This window comes from Oryza glaberrima, chromosome 12 (assembly GCF_000147395.1).
Source record: "Oryza glaberrima chromosome 12, OglaRS2, whole genome shotgun sequence".
In the NCBI taxonomy this organism is placed as follows: Eukaryota; Viridiplantae; Streptophyta; class Magnoliopsida; order Poales; family Poaceae; genus Oryza; species Oryza glaberrima.
In genome coordinates, this window is record NC_068337.1 from 2536805 (window position 1) to 2559955 (window position 23151).

At 47.2% G+C, this 23151-nt stretch overlaps 3 protein-coding genes across 3 annotated transcripts; all 3 read left to right on the forward strand.

The window, feature by feature from the left end:
• Nucleotides 1–4200: 4200 nt before the first annotated feature.
• On the forward strand, nucleotides 4201–7450 carry LOC127757776 (probable purple acid phosphatase 20). Its single transcript, XM_052283351.1, has 2 exons — nucleotides 4201–4600; nucleotides 5999–7450. The coding sequence occupies exons 1-2, from the start codon at nucleotides 4430–4432 to the stop codon at nucleotides 7163–7165; spliced, it is 1338 nt and encodes a 445-aa protein (XP_052139311.1). The 5' UTR covers nucleotides 4201–4429; the 3' UTR covers nucleotides 7166–7450.
• Nucleotides 7451–14936: 7486 nt separating this feature from the next.
• Nucleotides 14937–16486, forward strand: LOC127756719 (sialyltransferase-like protein 2). The gene has a single exon (XM_052282093.1). It carries the CDS (start codon nucleotides 15071–15073, stop codon nucleotides 16259–16261), a length of 1191 nt encoding a protein of 396 aa, XP_052138053.1. The 5' UTR covers nucleotides 14937–15070; the 3' UTR covers nucleotides 16262–16486.
• A 3269-nt stretch (nucleotides 16487–19755) lies between these two features.
• LOC127758065 (protein LITTLE ZIPPER 3-like) lies at nucleotides 19756–20311 on the forward strand. Its single transcript, XM_052283686.1, has one exon. It carries the CDS (start codon nucleotides 19771–19773, stop codon nucleotides 20014–20016), a length of 246 nt encoding a protein of 81 aa, XP_052139646.1. The 5' UTR covers nucleotides 19756–19770; the 3' UTR covers nucleotides 20017–20311.
• The last annotated feature ends 2840 nt before the right edge of the window (nucleotides 20312–23151 follow it).

Consider the following 23151-nt stretch of genomic DNA (forward strand, 5'->3'; position numbering starts at 1 on the left):
TTGGTTTCATTGACGTGGTAGGTTAACACGGTCCACTCATGCGGATTAGGTACTTATACGTGGAAAAAAAGTAAAAGTGGATCCCACGTATCCTCAATCTCCTCTCTTCTTCTCTCTCCCCCTCCTCTCATTATCTCCATCTTCTCTCGGTCTTCTTCCTCCTCTCTTTGTCTCTCCCCTCTCTTCCCCATCTCTTTCCTGCCCGATAGATGGGTAGGATGAACAGGTAAGGAGAAGGGCAACGGGGAGAATGGGCAATCGGCAGGAGAGGAGAAGGGTTCGGGCAACGTCACCAAGCTTGAGCGACGGGAGACGACGCCATGGAGCCATAGGCAAGGTCGGACACTCATCGAGCGTAGCCAAGGGAGAGGGAAAGGTTGCACCTCGTCTATGATCGGTGGTGGCAACAACTGTGGGAAGAGAGGGGAAGAACGAGGCACCACCGGCCACATCATGAGAGGGAGAGGGGAGAAGGGAAAGGAGCGCTGTCGGCCGCATTTGGAGGTGGTGCGCACTGCTTGCTCTCAATTAGGTTCCTCCATAGATGGCGTTAACTCCCAACACCCTCCTCCTAGTCTAGGTGGCAGCAATGGGGTTGTTCTGAATCGGCGCCGTAGTGGAAGACGGGGAAGAAACGGCGGCTAATGAGGCGACTACCAATGGATGGTTGACATGAGGTCAAACCGCAGCAATCCTATAATAACTGAGATTGACATGAGGTCAAGCCCCACCGATTCATTATTAGTTGTTAGGGATATTAATTCTTCTTGTCGGCTCTGGCGCTGGCTCTTCGTCACTATAGCCGCCGCGCCACCACCACCGCCGGTCAACTAGTTAGACCTACCCGCCGACATGCTCTGCACCATCTTCACCACGCTAGAATTCTCAAACCTTCTTCGTTGTGGCACCGTTCGCGCCACCTGGCTCACCACCGCGCGCGCTCTCCTCCGCGACGGCTTCTACTCCCACCCTGAAACCCCCTGCCTCCTCCTCCGTCGCCGATGCCGAGCTCTGCAGCCTTGCCGACAAGACCACCTATGCCCCCTCCTTCCCAGGCCCACCCATCAGTGACCGATACATCGTCGGCTCTGCTACTCCCATCAGTCATTGCCGATGCCCGCTCCAAGCTCCACCTCCTCAACCTCATCACCGGCGATCAGATTTCGCTCCTCTCCGTCACCACCATTGAGTAGGTAAACCCCATTCTGAAAGATGACGCCGGCAATAATGTCACCGCCTATAACGTCTTCTTCTACGACACCAATATCCCAGGAAAGTAGTACATGATTCCGGCAATCTACCAGCTCGACGAGCTCCACAACTTCATCTACATGAAGGCATGCAATGACATCCTCCGACCCAGCGACTGGCGATTTCACCATCATGCTCATCCGCAATCCTTACATGCAGCTAGATCATCAGACAAGCAATGGAATAAGATCACCTTCCACAACAACATCCGCTTCTCCGACTGCATCTTCGATGACGGCCTCTTTCTACACCATCACTTACCACAGAGTGGTTCATCTCATCGACATCAATCCGGATTCTTCCTACGTGACAGGAGTGATTGTTCAGGAGACTTTACCCATGATGTATCTCATTGTCTACCTTGCTCGATCCCCGAATCATGGTGATTTTATACAAATATTCAGATTCACAAGCTCGTTGGAGACGGATCAAACGGTGACACGCACTACTGAAATTTCTGTGCTCATGCTTGATCTTGATGATAATTAAGGACAGGTTTGTTGACTATGATTTAGGGGACAATGATGTGTTCATCGGCCGCAATTACACCGCCTGCCTTTCTACAAAGGATTATCCGGGGTTGATGCCAAATCACATCTATTTCACTGATGATGATGAGTGCTCGCTTCAGGCCTTTAAAGGTACTCCTAGGGATATTGGTGTGTACAACTACGAGGACGATACTTTGAGTGAGGTTGTGTCTCCTCAGCCATGGTTGAAATGGCCGCCTCCCTTTTGGATTACTCCCAGCTTCAAAGACTTCCCAAACACGTATAGACAATGAAAAATTTTATGGTCCTTAATATATCAGGTACCTCTTTTTCAAGATAAATTTTGGTACTTTGTGATACATGAGGTAACTTAAAAAAAATATGTATCAAAATTTATATTAGAAAATATGGTATATTCTCAAGTACTGTAAAATAACTGGTGGATCATCACAATCTTCCCTATAAATTTGTAAATTTTGTTGAATTCATTTAGATATTATTTGGACCGTGAAATAATCATGAATAATCAAAATCTTCCCTGCAATATTTTTTTCGATTTATTCAATCTTATTGCTTTAGATACTTCGCACTATGTGCTTATTATATTAGCTAACGGGCTGTTCGATTTTTATATTTTTGCATGGGGCTACTGGATTTGGTATACAACTCTTATTTTTAAAAATTTTGACTCGACAAATACAACTGTAATTTATATACAATAGTTTTGAAAAAAATCAAATTGGATTTGATATACAACTCTCAACATATTTTTCATAGATACAATTTTTTTTACCTGATAGGTTTATATGATTGGGTTATGTATACAACTCTCTTTTCTTTCCATAAATTACAAATATAATTGTAACAATCAACATTTTTTTTCTTTTTCTATTATTAATGTTAGAATTTCTAGGCTCTAAATGACATCTTTTTTAAGCTATCTTTAGATAGACAGACAGACATACATATAGATAGATAGATAGACAGATAGACAGACAGACATATAGATAAATAGATAGCTTTCTTTTTATAGAAAATGGATTAAAATCCGGCCTCTATATCTAAACTGGATGTACAAAACCATAGTTAGATATAGATAGATAGATTATATATCTGAATTTTAGTGACCTGAAGAAGTAGCTTCAATTTTTTTTGGATACGCACAAATGAAATTGTTTCGAAAATTTCTAGTTAAAGAACAGTTAGTAATGCTTTCATGCCTTCGTTTTGTGTTAAAGATTTTGAACATGGACAAGAAAGACGAATGCATCGAAAAGAGCATTATTTCCCATTATATATATTTCAAAGCAAACACCATCTCCCATTATTGTTTTCGATAAAATTGCAAAAACCAACATGAAAGTATGTTGTTCTTTTTGTAATTAAGACATGATACGTGTGTTAACTGGAACTTTAATTCTTCCAATCTTCTATGCAATAACATCCGGTGTCAAAAGATCATCTGCTGATGAGGAAATACACTATGATTATCACTTATCATGTATATATGGTGATCCAATTATGCTCCTGGAGCACGCAATAAGTTCGGCACGGGGAAATCTTTTCGGTTTTGCAGAGTGAGAACCTGACAAATTTTGCTGAATTTTCTCAAGAGAGTACTGAAAGGATGAAGTCACCGTACGGTTCAGAGAGAGAAATGCCTGCAAGTTTAACCAAAGAACGTTTATCTTTTCGTACTGGGCTTTGTATGTGGCGTACTTGCAGATCTTACCCTATGCATAAACATACTTATCCAGCTATCCTCTTGATTAATTATCTAATTAAGAGCATTTCAATTTTTTGGGAGATCCTAAAAAGGAAAACACGGCAACGACCATCGTACGTTTATATAAGAAATAATCTCCTGATCAAACTGCCTTCCTTCGTTGACCACAGAAATTATATTGTTTAGCATGCTTGATGGTTACTTATTTCAGGCATGGTCGGCAGCTAAATACTAGAAAAAAAAACATAATTAATGCTCCCTTAACATGTTGATCATACAATTAGGCAGCCAGCAAGGACAGTGTTCTATATATAAAGTACAGTTGCATGTGTCTCAATTCTCAAAGAAAAGCAAAGTCGTCAACTCGCCATACCAAAATGGAATATGCTTAGCATAATAAATTTTTCATAATCATCATTATCTTAAAAAAAGAGAAATATTTCATAGTGATGGTCAGATGGACACGTGGAAATTGCTTACATTGTCCAGCCAAGCATCCGGCAGAAGAACATGAGCTTCTCCGAGCTTCCCCATTTCTGCACTCAACAAAGCCAGCCTTCTCCTCTGTTTCTTTTTCCTTTTCTTTTCTTTTTTTTTTGTTATGAAAATATTGTTCGGTTTCTGTTTCTTAAGGGAGCAAAATATTTGAAAGACAAGTCATCCAAAGCTGACGAAACACTATATCCAGAAGCTTGATTTGCAGCTGAAATGCATCCAAATTTGGACGACATTCGCTCACTCACGGCAGGCTATATCTATTTATCTACCTATATATCATGTACTTTCGTTGTCCGCATAGTTTAGATTAGATTTACACGGCTTTATATATCTATGCGCCTCTTGTTGTGTCATATCGACTGATATATATAGTTCTTCTCATCTTGCATGCAATTGCAAGCTTGTCCAATATCGTCGACTGATCGATTTGGGCGAGAGACGACTTTTGTGAGCTTGTGACCATATGGCAATGGCGAGCGTAGCAGCGTTGCGTCTCGTCGTCCTCCTCGCCGCCGCCGTGCCGCTGCTGCCGCCGCCGGCGGCATCGCTGGCCGTGACGTCGACGTACGTGCGGCCGACGGCGAGGGCGACGCTGTCCGTGCTCCACGACGGCGATGGCCGAACGCCGCAGCAGGTAAGCTCTCGTTCGATCGGTCGATGTCCATGTCAGATGTGTTCTCCTCCTCTTTCTTTCTTTCGCTCGTTGGTTCGATCGATTTCAGAGGAATCTGAAAATGTTTACGTACACGAATGAATGCTTCGACCATACAGAAAGTTGAGTACTTATGAGTTCTTTCTTTGTGCTCAATCATGAGTAATACGAAAAGTTACTTTCTGTAAATTTTGCTGATAGTGCAAGTATTCAGCATGCATAGTTTCAGTACAGTAATCTTCCTGACTCCTGAGCCATCCTTCATCCTTTTCTTTTTCTGTTGGAGGTTCTGAAAAGAAATATCTCAATTATCTGCATACATTAAGTTTCAACATAATCTGTGTTGAAAAGATTATATGTTATTCATGTTGTCAGAATTGTCAATGATCATAACCGGAAAATGATTTATATTTTGTACTGCATGATGCTTAATCTCTCTTTCTGAAGAATGAAGTTTATATTTCAAGTAATTTCAGAAGAAGTGGTGAGGGGTCTAGAGTCTAGACGGTTCTATTAGACAGTTTGCATGAATCAGGAAGCAAGTACTCGGTTTTATACATATTAATTTTGTCATTTTCATGCATGGTAGCCCTGGTACTACTTGAAAAATATGAGAAACAAAGTTGGACCAAAATTTCCTGCCACATGTTGAGTTGGAACAAAAGTCAATTGCAAATATGTGCTTCAATCTATTCAGGTCAATCTTAACATGAGTGGATTAGCAACTGAAACTTGTGGGCACTGCACCCATGCCCAAATTTTTTTAATAAGCACAATCATTTATTACCATTGTTGTCCCTGCTAGCTAGTATACATGTATGGCTCGGTATATATGTAATAGAGTTAAAAAAAACATAAACTACAATTATGTTGCTGTCTTTCTTCTGAATCATCAAGTTAGCTAACAAAATAAGCAATAGCATTGGCGTATTATTTGCCAGTAGAAAGATAGCCCATGAAATTTCTAAGAAAGAAAGTGAAATAATTAAAGAAATATGTTAATGAATTGTGGATTGCTATATATTTAGCCTGAAATTGATGTTCATGTACAGCTTAGAAGATTGCAAAGTCATGCCAGTGAAGGTGATCAATATCATAGAATCTGAGAGGAAATTAAACTGATTTCCAAAGAAAAACCTCAGAGAAAATCAAGAACCCAGTTTCTTCCTGAATCTGTGTTCAGAGAACTCAATCGCTGCTCTGAATAAGATTACAGTTTGTCTATCAGATTACTACAGTTTTTGCAACAATGAAGTGTATCTTCTCAAGAATGATAAAAATTAAAATTACCCTTTTGCAATAGTTGACAAATGACTTGGCAATTAACTGTAGCTAAACTTCATTTGCTAGTGAGATTGACACATTTTGCTGAAACTTCAGGTGCATATATCAGCTGTAGGCTCTGACAAGATGAGGGTGACGTGGATCACCGACGACGACGCGCCGGCCACCGTGGAGTACGGCACGGTCTCCGGCGAGTACCCATTCTCGGCGGCCGGAAACACCACCACCTACTCCTACGTCCTCTACCACTCCGGCAACATCCACGACGTCGTCATCGGCCCACTCAAACCCAGCACCACCTACTTCTACCGCTGCAGCAACGACACGTCGCGCGAGCTCTCCTTCCGTACGCCGCCGGCGAGCCTCCCGTTCAAGTTCGTCGTCGTCGGCGACCTCGGCCAGACGGGGTGGACGGCGTCGACGCTGCGGCACGTCGCCGCCGACGACTACGACATGCTGCTCCTCCCCGGCGACCTGTCGTACGCCGACTTCTACCAGCCGTGGTGGGACACGTTCGGCCGCCTCGTCGAGCCGCTGGCGAGCGCGCGGCCATGGATGGTGACGGAGGGCAACCACGAGGTGGAGAGGATCCCGGTCATCCACCCGCGGCCGTTCACGGCGTACGACGCGCGGTGGCGCATGCCGCACGACGCCGGCGCGTCGCCGTCGGGGTCCAACCTCTACTACTCCTTCGACGTCGCCGGCGGCGCCGTGCACGTCGTCATGCTGGGGTCCTACGCCGGCTACGCCGCCGGCTCGGCGCAGCACCGGTGGCTGCGGCGCGACCTCGCGGGGGTCGACCGCGCCAAGACGGCGTTCGTGGTGGCGCTGGTGCACGCGCCGTGGTACAACAGCAACAGGGCGCACCGCGGCGAGGGCGACGCCATGCGCGCCGCCATGGAGGAGCTCCTCTACGGCGCCCGCGTCGACGCGGTGTTCGCCGGCCACGTCCACGCGTACGAGAGGTTCGCGCGGGTGTACGGCGGCGGCGAGGACGCGTGCGGGCCGGTGCACGTGACCGTCGGCGACGGCGGCAACCGGGAGGGGCTCGCCACGAGGTACGTCGACCCGCAGCCGGCGGCGTCGGCGTTCAGGGAGGCGAGCTTCGGGCACGGCAGGCTGGAGGTGGTGAACGCCACGCACGCGCTGTGGACGTGGCGGCGGAACGACGACGACGAGGCGGTGGTCGCCGACGAGGTGTGGATCACCAGCCTCGCATCCAACCCGGCTTGCAACAAGAAGGATTCCATCAGCTTGTATTGATGTGTGAGAAACTAGGATGACGATAGGTAGTGTGATTCTCTTGATGATTATACTACTTGATAAATCTCTCTCACATAAATTATATAGTATATGGTTAATTTGTAAGTTATGATATGAAACCATATTTTTATTAGCAAAACTAATTTATAAATTGATTGGACTAGAAGTGCATTCGTACAAAAGAAACACACACCTCATAAAGCTTTGTAAATACTTCGTACTACTTTGTAAAGCGGTTTATAGATGTATATACTTTGTACTGTACCAAAGAAGCAATAAAGCTTCTTGAATTTTAATGTTGATTGACAACTAAAATATACACTATATGTGACAAGGTGTATGCATTTATACTATAGTCTATACGTATTTTAAAATTTTAGTAAAACTCTGGGTAATCCAAATAGGAAGTGTGGCTAATTCAGAAAGGGTTTAGGTGAAAAAGTACTCTTCATGACTTCATCATCATCATTCAAGTAGATGTCATTTGGCATAAATTGTGGGTAAATCTTTCACCGACAGTTAGTTCAGGAGACGCCGCCGCCGCCGTCATGGAGTCTAGCCTCGTCGCAAACAACCTTCCCTCCGTCGCACCCACACCTGCTCCACCGGCGGTGCGTTGGCGTCTCCCCGGTGCCACCTTGCTCTGGCTCTTCTCGTGCCTCCTCTCCTCTCCTTGCTGATCCTGCTACATTTCCCCATATCAGAGGCAGCGACGAAGCTTGATGTTGTCGACAAACTCCCCAATAGAGATGGCAATTTCCCCCGCAGGACTGGGTCCCCTACTGGGGAGTCAGGGCCGGGGACCCACATTTGGACGGGGAGGAGACGGAGGAGACATTTCACCCGCGGGTGACCCGCTGGCCGGGGAGTGTATATGAACTCTCAAAATATAGCCCATAAAAGGTCTAAAACAGTCCAACCCAAAAAAAACGGAGATATATAAACAAAATTACTAAACCATAACCTTATCCTCTCACTAGTCCCCCCATCCCTATCTCCCTCCCGTCCACACCACGCACGGCGGTTGGGCGGCACAGGGCGCACGACAGTGGCGCGGCGCAGGGTGCACGGCGCACCTCTGGATCTCGTCGTCGCCGGTCGCCCTCTCCCTTCCCCTCCTCTCCTCTCCCCTCCAGCCTCCCATCCCGTCCCCTTCACTTCTCCCTCCCGAGTCCACCTCCACCTCTCCCTCCGGCAGTGCAAACGATGCACGGGGTGGCGCATAGACCCGATCACACGGCAAGGCGCGGCGGCCGGCGAGGTTGTGGCAAGAGCGCAGCGGCCGGTGAGGTTGCGGCAAGAGCGCGGCGGCCGGCGAGGGGATAGGTGCGGCGGCCGACGATTCATCCTATTTTTTTTGGTGTGTCAAGTATGTGCAATTTTTGTTTTTGCTAATTTGATGAGATGCTAATCAATGCGGGGCCCCGGTCAGGTTGCGGGGCCCAGAGGGATCAGGGACGGGGGTTGATTTGGCCCCGCATCAACAGTCCGGGCCAGGGGTGGGGGTGAAGTCGGTGGTCGGGGACGGTGGCGTTCCAGCCCAACCCGGCCCCGCCCCGCCCTGTTGCCATCCCTACTCCCCAAGACAGTGATGGAGCCGGGCGCCGGATCTGCCCTCTATGCCACATCATCCATCGCACCGAAAGGATGAAAGCAGCATGCGAGCTCGGGTATGTGATGGCGGAGCTAGCGCCAAGCTCGAGGAGAGGGTTAATGGCACGGGTGGCTTGGGCGGGGGCGTCGGCGAGCAGCCGACAGGTAGTCACGTGCGCGGGTGAGGGATGACGGTGCGTGCAGCTGGCCAGCGGCGTCGTGACTCGATGCCTTGCTCTCTGTGGCCGTGAAGATATGGACGACAGGGTCCACATGTCAGCGGGGTGTATATGGGGGTATTTTAGACTATACGAAAATACATTGGTCTATTCATGGGTCCAATAGCCTTTGGGACGTAGAATATGGCATATTTAAGATATATGAAAAATTGTAATGGTATCCTTCTAATTAGGTGAATTGTGATGATATTTTTTAAAACATGCACATTTGTAATGGCATGAATCCAATTGACCCATGGTGTGTTTGAGAAGAGATGAGAAGATCAAGAGACAAAATTGAGACCCATAATTAGGGCATGTTTGGCAGAGCTTTAGCTCCACTTATCCTGAAGCCAGAGTCCAGAAAAATAGTTTCAGTTCCATCCAAAATATGACTAGAATTAGCTGGAGTTTTCTCACAAAATGAATTAGAGATGTGGAGCTGGATTTAGACTGCTCCACAACTCTACTCCAGACCGAGCCCTTGGAGCTAAATTTAGGAGTTGGAGCCCTACTAAATAGACCTTTAATTGATTATTAATTGTTTTAAATTTGAAAAATAGATTAATATGTTTTTTAAGTATTTTTTCTATTAAAAGTTTTAAAAATACACCGTTTATTAGTTTGGGAAGCGTGCGTATGTAAAAAGGGAGAAAATAATACGAGGATATATAATACGTGTACTATTGGTCAGGGGCGGATCCCATGTGATTCATGGGTATTCACCTGAATACCCATAGAATTTTTAAAAAATAACTATATATAGGTATGTTATGCATATATACATGAGAAATTAGAAGGAAGTGCAGCATGTATAGCCCAAATGAAAAGAAGCCCATTTATTCGCAGCAGACCATACATTCCTCCCCATCTTGGCCCAACGAATAGGCCCACTGGCCCAAAAACGAACAAAACCCTAGTCCCTATCCCCCGGTCAGCCAGTCCCCACCCCTCCTGTCGTCCCAGCCCCAATCCGCCACGCCTACACTCATCCCCACCGACGGGCGACGGGGCATCGAGAGCACGACGCTCGGCGGCGCCGACCGCCGGCTCGGCGCGTCGCCAGAATCGCCACCAGCCTCATCTCCCTGGACCCCGGTCCCTGGGCCTGCTGCTGCGGAGGCGGCGCGGCCTGCGACGACACCGCCGCCTCCTCGGGGACGGGTGACGCTGAGCAGCTGAGGTTCGCACGGACGGCGGCGGCGTTGCGGCGCACGGCGGCAGCCGGTTGCGGCGACGCACCCCCGCGTCGGCGCGTCCCCTTGGTCCCTAGACGGCTGGACAGTGGACTGACACTGGTAAAATAAATCCTCTTGTCAAATTCCCCAATCGATTGGCCATTGCTTAATTGCTATTGCTTAGAAGTTAAATTAGTCAGAAATTTGAACTGTAGGTCTTGAAATTTGAACTGTAGGTCTTGAAATTTGAAAAATGAAGAAGAAGAAGACAATAGATTTGAAGTCTTTGTGGGAAAGGTCAACCAAGTCTCAGAAAGTAGCTTCCACCTCTGATCCAAAACCATTAACCAATGAGAGTGAAGTTCAGATCCCAGAAAATGCCCCTTCTAGTCCTATTCAGCTACTACTTGAAGCACCCAATGCCCATGATAGTGATATGTCCCCAAGTGTGCAGTTGGAGATAGACATCTTGACTATTGTGCTACTGTTTGTACCTTTAAGGCTTTAAACATGACATTACCACTCCTGTATGATTTTCCCAGTCCAAATTTTTGAGTTCTGTATGATTTTTTTTTCAACTTTGAATACCCTTTGCTCAAATCCTGGATCCGCCACTGCTTCTAGTCCTATTCAGCTACTACTTGAAGCACCCAATGCCCATGATAGTGATATGTCCCCAAGTGTGCAGTTGGAGATAGACATCTTGACTATTGCGCTACTGTTTGTACCTTTAAGGCTTTAAACATGTCATTACCACTCCTGTATGATTTTCCCAGTCTAATTTTTTGAGTTCTGTATGATTTTTTTTTCAACTTTAAATACCCTTTGCTCAAATCCTAGATCCGCCAATGCTATTGGTGTATCATTGAGTTACTATGGGTATCGTCAACATGTTTTGGGCAGGTACTATGACTCCTAACACTCCAATGCCGTCATGTGATGGGCTATAGCATCCTTTTTTTTTTTACTAAATCACCGGGGGGAGAGAATCCCCACCTGAATATATTGAGCCAAATGATCTTACACAGGGCAAGCTTTACCTACGCAAGCGCAGGGGACCTGGGGCCCTGGAGGATAGAAAAACAGAATACACGGAGAAATACAACGAGGAGAGAACAGAGAAAGAAAACCTCCTAAAAGATTACAATTGATGAACGACACCTGGAAAATTATCTTGCCAAATTCCAAAACCTACTGCTAAACCCCAACTAAGCAACATCCAATTCCTCACACAGCCACAAGCATGTCGAAAAAAAGAGAGGCAAGAGAATGCTGTTGAAGTCCAAAGCCACCCGCATGAAGCCATCAAGAAGCTGACTTGATCTTGTTGTTGTTTGGATCAGAGCTCGCCAACGCCCTTTGGGGGCAGGAAGCCCCAAAGGAGGGAGGGCCACTGAAGGTTGCAGCTCGAGGCCACCCGCATTAAGTTTTCTTCAATCAAGCTTTATCAAATTGCTTGTTAGATCAACTTTCTCCAACGCCCTTCAAGGGAAGGAAGCCTCAAAGGAGGGAGAAACACTGATCCTTGCGGTCCTGGACATCTGGAGAAAGAGGGTGAAGACGAGCAGGGGGCTAGACAGAAGGGGAAATGGCTAAGGGGATTCTCACAGAGGAAAAACATCAACGACAACTTTTGGAGGAGGGCATAGAACCGCAGCAATCCGAGCTGCTAGAGGAGCACAATTTCCAAACAAGCACGCCAGATTGAGAAGAAGTTGAAGGGAAAAATCATCAGCGATGTTTGGAACTAGGGGGTAGAGGGCACACAAACGAGGATACTAGGGGGAGGGGAAGCGGAAGAGGTTGCTGTTGCAAGGGACGACGAAGGTGCGGTGGCGACGGCACCCGCAGGACGCACCGCCAAGTCGTGCCATCACCAGCCGCGGCATCTCCGGAGGCACGCAGGCCCCTGAGCATCGACCGAGGGCCGGGGCACCGACCACCATTGCCGTTGTCGTGGCGCACGCCGCCCGAGGCACATGCCGGCCGGAACCCGCCCTCAACGCCGGGGCTGCTTCGACGCGGCGCTGCTCCTGCCACTGCCGTCCACCGCGCCGCGTGACGAGGCGACAACCCCAGATCCGGCCGCTAGGGTCCCGGATCGGCGCGCCAAGCCCAGCCATCACCGACGAGTGGGGAGAGGGGGGGTGGCGCCGACGAGGTCGTGCCGGCCCGCCATCGCTGCAGCATGCGCCGCTAGCCGCCACCGGGCACCGGGTCCAGCGCTCCCCGCCGCCCCCTTCCAGTCAGACCGCGGGAGGGCCAGCTCCGCCGCGCCCACTCCGGCCTCCACCCCGCCGACCGCCAGCACAAGCGCCGCCGCTCCGCCTCCTCCGTGCGGATGGTAGTGACGCTCGCCTCCGGCCAGGTCCAGCGGCAGGGCGCCGGATCCAGCCACGGGGGTGCCAGATCCGGTGGTGGCACCGCCGGATCCGAGGCTTCACGTCGCGCCGTTGCCGTCGCCCGCCCATCGCACGCCGCGTCGTCGTCCTCGCGCTGAGTCGTCGCGTCGCCGGGGAAAGGCCTCGCCGCCGCCCTCACGGTTGGTCGCGCGGAACTTCGGCGGCGGCGAGGGGTGGGAGAGGAAGGGAGGGGGCAGCGGGGGCTAGGGTTCGCCCTCTGTGTCGCCCGCGCGAGAGGGCGACGCGGAGGTCGGAAGATCCAGTACTATTTCCTGTACCCTCGGCTATAACATCCTGGATTAGCGTATTCTTTTATGTGAGACCCTGGTTAACTAAACTATGTGTCACTTGGTTTTGAAGGATTTGATGAACATGGAAGATCCCAAAAAGTACTCGCAAACAGTTTAAGCAACATGATAGGAGTAGAATAGAAGTTCAGGCATGATGGATCACGTGAAGCTGGACTGAAGTGCCTTCGCCATCAGTGTGGCGAAGATACGAAGAATTCCAGCATTTTTGATCTTTCTCTTCTTCAACCATTCAATACTCGTAACTTGTAGTAATATGGCAAATAAAATAGGGATAATTACATCTGTACCCTCACTTTAAAAGCCAATTGCTGTTTTACCCTCATTTTTCAGGGTTTGTATTTTTACCCCCACTTTTTAATCTGAAGCAACCGTCTATCCTCAACAGCCGTTTGGTGAGTCCCACATTGTGCGTTAAAGAAATACAAAGGAAAATAAAAAAGGGTAATTATGAAATTACCTTTGTACCCCTGAGAGTGGATAGGGTTGAGTGAGTCTTCCACCCGTGCGTACGGGAAAAGCAGGTCGAATACCTAGCGCGGGGCGGCGCGGAGGCGACAGCGAGAGCGCGCGGCGGGGAGGCGGCGGTGGTCGAGGGCGTGCGGCCGCGCCGGCGCCCGCTCCTAAGAGGTAGACAGCCCGCCTCTTCTTCCTCCGCATGGAGCAGTGCCTCGCCGCGCCGCGACAGGACGGGAAGCCCTGGCGGCGCGCACTCGCCTCCGCCTCCGCCTCATCCTGCCACCGCTCGCGGTGCTGCTCCTCTTCGCGCTCCTCGCCGTCGCGGTGGCGCGGGCGTACGGCCGCGGATGGAGGAACCATGAGGGGAGGAGGAGAGCAACCTCCGCCAGCCGTCCGAGCGCGGCGTGGCGGATGACGCAGCGGCGGAGGACGACGCCGCCGAGGACACCAGATGGGCCGTCCTCATCGCCGGCTCCAACGGCTACTACAAGTACCGCCACCAGGTGATTTTGCTCGCCCGCAACCCCTCGAAAACAAACCACGCTCTCGCCGCGCGGTTAATCGCGGCGGCACGTATGGTTTGGTTTGGTTCGGTTTGATCCTTCGCGTGTGTGCGCTCTTCGTTCGGTTTGATTTGGTTGGTTTCACGGGATTGGTTCCATCTCCACCGACGCGCGCAATCGCCGCAGAAGTAGAAACCCTGAGCCGTTTCGTGTTGCCGCAAATTCCAAACGTCTGTTAAATCTCTCGCTAATCTGATTCATGATAAACGTAATCCACAATTAATTTGAGATTACTGCCGTGAAGAGAGAATTCGTCGTGAAGAGAGAATTCGGCGTGCAAAATCACACGAAGCTGAAAAAATTGAAGCAAAATTGCAATAACCATGGAGGGCATAATTGTCCTTTTCTCTACAAGTAACACAGTTAAAACCGGCTGTTAGAAGCAGGGGCACATGGCTGCTTCAGATTCAAAAAGTGGGGATAAAACTACAAACCCTAAAAAAGTGGGTAAACAGTAATTGGCTTCGAAATTGGGGTACAGATGCAATTGCCACAATAAAATATTATCCACATATGGCAGTGTTCGTTTCTAAAAAAATAAGAAAACCATTAACGCATAATTAATTAATTTTTAAGTATTATAAATTTGAAAATTTTATTTCATATTTTAAATCAACTTTTATATATAAAGTTTTCTCATAGAATGTACCTACTTAAAACCATGGTAATAAAAAATGAGGTAAAATTTATATCTTAACGAGAAAAAAAATTAGATTCATATTACTATCAAACTTACGTAATGAACTACCAGTGATTCTTTGAGATTACGACAGAATATCGCTGTATCAGTTCACCTCCCTAACCTTAGCCTCTCACTCACGCAAAGTGCAAACCATATTTTCGTCGGTCTACTTCTGGGAATTCGTTGTGGGCGTGCGTCGCAACCAACCGTTTCTCACAACAGCAACCACTCACCGAACGAACCCGGCCCCTGGGCCCCACCGTTGCAGCCCAACCACACACCGACCCCACCTCATCCCTGGCCCCACATGTCATCCACCCAAATCACCCACTTTGGTCGGGGTGGGTCCCACCACATCTCTCTCTCTCCCTGGCTCTGATTAATTTCTCCCCAACCCCACTCACTCGCCGCGTCGGCGACCACCACCACTCGAGCTCTAAATGGCAGCCGCCACTAGATCTTGCCACCATCACCGACGACGGCGACCTCACCGCCGCCGGGGATGAAGCGCCGCCACCTCCCGCCCGTCCTCGTCCTCCTCCTCCTCTCAATCCTCTCCCTCTCCTTCCGCCGCCGCCTCCTCGTGCTGCAGGGCCCCCCGTCGTCGTCGTCGTCGTCCCGCCACCCCGTCGGTGACCCCCTCCTCCGCCGCCTCGCGGCCGACGATGGCGCCGGATCCAGCCAGATCCTTGCCGAGGCCGCCGCGCTGTTCGCCAACGCGTCGATCTCGACGTTCCCCAGCCTCGGCAACCACCACCGGCTGCTCTACCTCCGCATGCCGTACGCCTTCTCCCCGCGCGCCCCGCCGCGGCCCAAGACCGTCGCCCGCCTCCGCGTCCCGGTCGACGCGCTCCCCCCCGACGGGAAGCTCCTCGCCTCTTTCAGGGCATCGCTCGGGTCGTTCCTCGCCGCCCGCCGCCGCCGCGGCCGCGGGGGGAATGTGGCCGGCGTGATGCGCGACCTCGCGGGGGTCCTCGGCCGCCGGTACCGGACCTGCGCCGTGGTCGGGAACAGCGGCGTGCTCCTCGGCTCCGGCCGTGGCCCGCAGATCGACGCGCACGACCTCGTCATCCGCCTCAACAACGCGCGCGTCGCCGGGTTCGCCGCGGACGTCGGCGTCAAGACCTCCCTCTCCTTCGTCAACTCCAACATCCTCCACATCTGCGCCGCCCGCAACGCCATCACCCGCGCCGCCTGCGGCTGCCACCCGTACGGCGGCGAGGTGCCCATGGCGATGTACGTCTGCCAGCCCGCCCACCTCCTCGACGCGCTCATCTGCAACGCCACCGCCACGCCGTCCTCCCCGTTCCCGCTCCTCGTCACCGACGCGCGCCTCGACGCGCTGTGCGCGCGCATCGCCAAGTACTACTCGCTGAGGCGGTTCGTCTCCGCCACCGGCGAGCCGGCGGCGAACTGGACGCGGAGGCACGACGAGAGGTACTTCCACTACTCGTCGGGGATGCAGGCGGTGGTGATGGCGCTCGGCGTCTGCGACGAGGTGAGCCTCTTCGGCTTCGGCAAGTCGCCCGGCGCCAAGCACCATTACCACACCAACCAGAAGAAGGAGCTGGACCTGCACGACTACGAGGCGGAGTACGACTTCTACGGCGACCTCCAGGCGCGGCCGGCGGCGGTGCCCTTCCTCGACGACGCCCACGGCTTCACCGTGCCGCCGGTGAGGTTGCACCGGTGACGGTGACCCCGACGTGGGTGTATATGTAGCTGCTGCTGAATTTTGTTGTAAAATTGAAACTGATTTCATATTCGATACGTAGAATCCCATTGTAATTTGTAAATCAGGGGGAATGGGAGGAGATACGGACACAAGATGTGTGTCAGATTTGGGAGCTTTGTAAGGAGAAATGTAGCTCAATTTTGTTGTGAATTTATTCGAACCATTGCAGTGAACTTGTTGATCATGAAAGCGCTTATTGATTGTGAACTTGTTAATGATTTTTTTTTTTTTTGGTGGTGATAGATCTTGCTTAGGTATGAAAATGATCAGTAGCTGATGCTACTAATAACTATAACGTCTTTGTTTAATTCTTCCTTAAGTAAAGGAGAGTAAATATTCGGGTTGGTGGGCGGTCTCCTATCTGCTTCTGTTGTCGATTTGCTAATCTCTTCTAGGGGAATATTCTGGTTGTAGTATAGTACTAGTAGATGACCGAAAGCTAATAAAATGGTCAATAATCCAGGAAGAAACAGCTAGTCCAATTGCCAATTGCCCATTCCTTTTCTCCCTTTTTCTTTCAGATAAAATTGCCAATCCTTTACAAGCTGCTGCTGCTGCTGCAACTTGATTTATAATCATCAGACTGCTCACTGCTGAAGATTGTTTAAGTAACACAATGTTTCTTCTTCAGTACTGACAAGTTTACACTGATGCGGTGCCATTATCCCAAGTTGATCTTGCTCGTGCTCGTAAAAGTATATCACTAGCTAATGTGTTTTTGTTCACTGGGAATTGCACCTATCCTTGGTATTACCTTCTTGATACAGATTTTATCTCGGTTTCCGTTAACATGATTTTTAAATTGCTAATGGTAATAATTACAAATGTATTTCTTAAGTTGGTAATAATTAAAACTCAATAGGAGTGCTACCATCAATCAATCCATCCATTTCAATTGCCCTATTTATGCCGAGTTTAGTTACAAATTTTTTCTTCAAACTTTCAACTTTTCCACCATATCAAAACTTTTCTACGCACACAAACTTCCAACTTTTCCGCCACATCATTTCAATTTCAATCAAATTTCTAATTTTAGCGTGAACTAAACACACCCTTGACTACTCTCAGGTAATGCATGCAAAGGATGCATTTGTGATGTTGCCAGAGGAGATGCAGAATCATCAACTACCAGCAGGAAGTCTTGATCACAACTCACAGAAATGGGGTGCTCGTATCTATAGGCGCCATGAGATCTCCCTTTACGAAAATGCAACTCCTGACGCCAGCTTCAGTTGGCTCTGTCATGATGATGATCTCTGTGCTGCACATTGCAATGCAAGACGGACACACACATCCAGTCATACAGATGGAGTTCAATGCTGCTACAAGGTCAACATGTCAGATCAGACCAAGAATCCAAATCTCGAATCCAAGATTATTCTGCCGGTAGTAGGACCTGCTGCATCCATCCCTTGCCCATCCATCAGATCAGAAATTCAGATGGAGTAGTATAGTACAGTACGGAGTACAAGTCTACAAGATTCATGTAAACCAACAAAAAAGCTCGGTCATTGGAACCATATCTTGAGTAGTTTGAACAAATTTCTGTATGCTATGCATATTGTTTTATGGGAATTGCTAAATTCTCAAATGTCACTCAGTGCAGATGTTAAAATGTCTGTAGAATCTACTACTAGTCATATTCAATTCTCCGGGACCCAAAATCTCTCTACACACCGACAATTCAAGATTTGTACTCGCACTAATCGGTGTGCTCATAAGACATGCATGATGCATTGCTCACATCGAATCGTGGTGTGATCTGTATGAAGTGATGCGCCATGCCGCCATGATAGCTGCTCTGCTAGCTCTTGCAATAATGCTCATCGAGAGAGCAATTGAAGCTTGGAAGCAGAAGTGATGGAAGGAAGAAGAGAAGACGTGGAGGTTGAATGCTGATCATCATTAGCTGCTGCCTTGGAACAGCAAGAGAAGGGATCTGCCGTTGCGAGATCAGATGATGAGAGCAAAGACTTGACTTCACCACACTGCTACTACGAGTAGGCCATAATCGAGTGCAAGAGTAAATGTTCCTTCTCGACTTCTCGGCAGTGGCGGATCCACTGTTGAGGCTGGTTGGTGTGTAATCCCTGTTCCTAGTTATAGTCATTAACAAGTCTAATTAGTTGGATGTGTTTATTTCCTAAAAAAAATTTAAAGTTTGGGGGAAAGTTGGTAGTTTGGAAAAAAAGTTAGGAGTTTATGTGGGTATGAATGTTTTGAACCTGATGTGATATGATGGAAAGTTGGAAGTTGGGGGTGTTTAGTTCATACCAAAAATGGAAGTTTGGTTAAATTAGAACGATGTGACGAAAAAATTGGAAGTTTGTGTGTAGGAAAGTTTTGATGTGATGAAAAAGTTAGAAGTTTGAAGAATTACTTTGGAAATAAACACGGCGTTATTAGTGAAGAAATTTCCTAGATAGCAAGGATGCAAGCTGCCTCACTGCTTCTACTACCCAAATTGATAAAACAGAATTTATTTCGAGTATACAAAACAATATAATCACAGATACTTATGAACATTTTAATATAGCCACAAATCAAAATAGAAAAAGTTATTTTGATCATATGAGCATTTCATTTTCATTGGAAAATAGTTTAGTTGATATATCTTTACTTGTTTCAATTATATTATATTTTTTACACTAGCATCACCTCAATTTACATCCTGGAGTTGCCTTGCCACTGCTTCTCTGCTGGCTGGCTGGCTGCTGCTGCTCCTTTCTTTTTTGGACAGAGTACTCTGCATTTCCATCATTTGATTTTAGTCAAATGAAGTCAAATTGATTTGAACGATTTGTCATTACAGTTCAAACCACATCATGATTCACGAGAGAGACTCTACTGGGAAGGAAGAAGAAACTGGAGTACCATTTCAACTTTGGAACTTGGAAGAGGAATGATTGCGTATCTTTGAGCGAAGCAGAAGTGCGTCATCAATTCATCGCGATTTCATTCTCAACTCTGAACTGCAGGCCGTGATTGACCCGCAGAGCGGAGCAGATATACAGTACACAGTACATACGGCCACTAGACTCCACGAGGGCTATAAATACAGTAGGACGGCCGTCTACGCGAACACCACTGCTCTGCACAGCTCAAGAACAATCTCCTCTTCTTCCTCTGCCAAACCTGCTATCCCAGTACTATCTTCCTTCTTCCTTCTCTCTAGCTAGCTCAGCAGCATCTTCAGATCAAAGGTGAGGGACTACTTGGTGTTTCTTATCTGTCTCGAGTTGAAACTGCTCCATTTTCCATGGATCATCTTCTCATCAGCAACTTGCACATTTCTTGGTTGCATGATCCTGCGTCATTTGTAACCGTTAGTACGACGATGCAAGAATGCATGGCTTAGTTAGCTACCGTTTGAGTCATGTCTTAGCATGCAGCAAATGCTAGTAATTAGTTGACTAGGAATTAATTGATTGGGCATTTTTGAGTGCAGGAGATCGAGATCGACAGGCATGGAGAGGGTGAACCTGAAGCTGTACCTGGAGAACGTGTACATAATGGAGGAGAACGAGCGGCTGCGGAGGAAGGCGCAGGCACTCAACCAGGAGAACAAGGCCCTCCTCGCCAAGCTCAACACCAACCACGCCGCCGCCTCCTCGACGTCGACGACGACCCAGCGCCGGCCACCCACCGCCGCCTCCGCGGCCGGCGCCGGCGCGTCGTCCACCCTCAAGCCCGGCAAGCAGCAGCCAAAGTGATGCATTGCATGCATGCTGCATGCATTAGTACAAGGAGTTCATGCTTAATTAATTAATGATTAGTTTCTGTAATTACTCTAAGTTAGTAGCAGCAAGTTGGTGAAGTAGCTTAACCAGATGACGCATAGGAGTAGAGTATTTAGCTTGCACCGTGTTTTGGCTTTGATTAGCAGCAGTACACCTTTTGTTTTTAGTACAACTTGGTACGGACTGATCACTGATCAGACGCTCATGACCAGTGTGGAGTGCGGACAGCTGGCGGCATTTTGGGTCAGACTTAATTAGCAGTGTGATGTAGGAGTAGTAACACTCAATCAAAGCTTAATTTGTGCTCCTAGCTACTAACAGCATATATTAATTCGTACCAGTACCGTTTTCCGTAAGTTGTCCTGGATAATACTCCCACCGTCTATTTTTAGTGTAGCTGTGGGTTTCATTTTCCTTATCAATTTGATCGTTCCTCTAATTTAAAGATTTATGAATTTCTTTTTTTAAAAAAAGTCAAGCATAAAATGCTATTCATATTTTATCATCTAATAATAATAAAAATATTAATTATAAAAAAATCAAATAAGACGTTGGATATAAAAATCCATAAGTCAAAATGGGATGAAGTATGTGTGATAAAAGTTTGTTCATACCAATGATGTTTCCAAATCAGAGTAAACGACTATACCGATTTCCCGTGATTGAGGATGGACTTATGAGCTCTCGGACGGCTGGTCCATCCCCGTCCCGTCGACCAGATCACATAATCGATTACGAATGTGCCGTGGACAAAATTTAAAATTAAAAAATGTTTTGGAGTCAATTTTATGCTTTTTTTTTTCAGCGCGTATTTTTCAGTCTTAAATTTTTAACGTTGAAACCATAAGTAAATAGGTAAATAACACATCTAATATAAAAAGCTTTATTCGCAAATAATTTTTCTTTTTTTCTACGGCTGATAATTCTTGCTCAAATCGATTAGAGCCTTTATAACCTAGAGCCAACCATGCATTCTACTCCTATAAAAAAAATATGCCGCAGCTTACGAGAAAATAATCGGAATGATTTTATATAGAGCTAGCTAGATTGTACTCCCTCCGTTTCGAAATGTTTAACGCCGTTGATTTTTTATCACATGTTTGACCGTTCGTCTTATTAAAAAAATTTAAGTAATTATTAATTCTTTTCCTATCATTTGATTCATTGTTAAATATATTTTTATGTAGGCATATAATTTACATATCTCACAAAAGTTTTTAAATAAGACGAACGGTCAAATATGTGTTAAAAAGTCAACGGTGTCAAATATTTCAAAACGGAGAGAGAGTATATATATATATATATATATATATATATATATATATATATATATATATATATATATATATATATATATATATATAGAGAGAGAGAGAGAGAGAGAGAATCCCGTTCAATATACAAATAATTTCTATTTCTTGAGCAAACCCACCATTCCTATATTGGTCAATGATGTTTCTACAAAACATTTCATTGTATAATCTGTAAAATCAAAGGTGTTTTTGATTATTATTCTGTAATAAATAATTGGGCATTGGAGATTACTGGTTTTGTTATTTGAAATTTATTTACAAAGTGGTTTTGGAGATGATTGGATTTATAGGTGAATCGTAGGTTCGTTATTTTATGTGACCGGTCAGACCGGGCTGTGTATGCCGGTCAGACCGGCGGTGATCGAGCGGTCGGACTGGCCAGCCCGCGGTCTAACCGGCCAACGCTGTGTCGGTTTCGGTTTCGGGTTGTTTATTTGGATATCTGTGATTATTTCATGATTATGGCTTCTAGATGGATACTATACGTATGTAATACTGTTGTTTGCTACTAATGAGTCAAGTTGGAGATAGCTTGGTCTCGGAATATGGTTTCTTTGTTTATTTCATGTGTAGGTGACTCGATGCCTCGGGAGAGTATTTGCGGTGATGGACCGGGAGTCGGCTTGGGGATAAGACGACGTCCGTGGTGGTCAGAGATCATGCGGGATACTTAGGCTAGAGTTGATGCACGTGGTTGGTGGAGATTCCATATGGCATACGATGGAGGTATTGCGTGCGTATGGGATGCGGAGTCGAATTTGGAAGGAGTCCAAATTTGGTACGATTGGTTATGTAAAGTTTGTGTCTTGTACTAGAGGGTTTTCTAAGGTGTTTAGGACTCCTAGTATGAGTTTGGTTCGTGGCTATAGGCTGCCTACCTCATGTATAAATAGAGGGGGAGCGTGAGGTTTCCCGGTATCGCTTTTGAGAGCAATTGAGTTGAGTTTTGAGTTAGGGTTTCGAGTTTAGTCGAAATTTTTAGAAGGAGTGCTGTTGGTGCACTTTGTAAACACAGGGAGAATCAATAAAGTCGTTATCCACTTTAAGAGTTCTTCGATTTGTGTTTCACCGAGTTTCGGCAGTCCAACCGGCGATATACCGGTAGTCAGACCGGCGGCAAGCGGCGGTCAGACCGGAGGCATACGGGCGGTCAGACCGGCGGCGGCGACAGGCGCGGCAGGTGACATCAGCGGTCAGACCGGGTGATCTATACCGGTCAGACCGGCGGCATCCACACGGTCAAACTGTTAGATCAATCTCGGTCAGACCGACTTCCGTCGATTTCGAGGGTAACTTTTATTTCCGCTAAAAGTTTTCGGTTTTTGGGTATACCAACCATTCACCCCCCCTTTGGTTGTCTTAGTTCTTGTGTTTCGATCCTACAAGTGGTATCAGAACCTTGTTTTCTTCTTTGGATTTTTATCGATCTAGAGTTTTTGCCATAGCTACTCCCGCTAGGTTTTCAACTAAGCCTCATGTTTTCGATGGAACAGATTTTTCTCATTGGTGTAGTAGGATGCAATCTTATATTATGGCTAAAGATTATGATATTTAGAGAAAAGTTTCTCATCCTTATGTGATTCCTGAAGCTATTAATACTGCGGCTGAAAAAACTGCTTTTGAACAAAATTGCAAAGCACGTAACATTCTTTTGCTATTTCTCGTTCTGATTATGATTGTGTTGCGCACTTTCGAACTGCTCATGAAATTTGGAATGCTTTGAGTAACTTTCATCAAGGAACAAATAACATTAAAGAACTTCGTCGTGATATTTTCAAAAAGGAGTACATTAAAT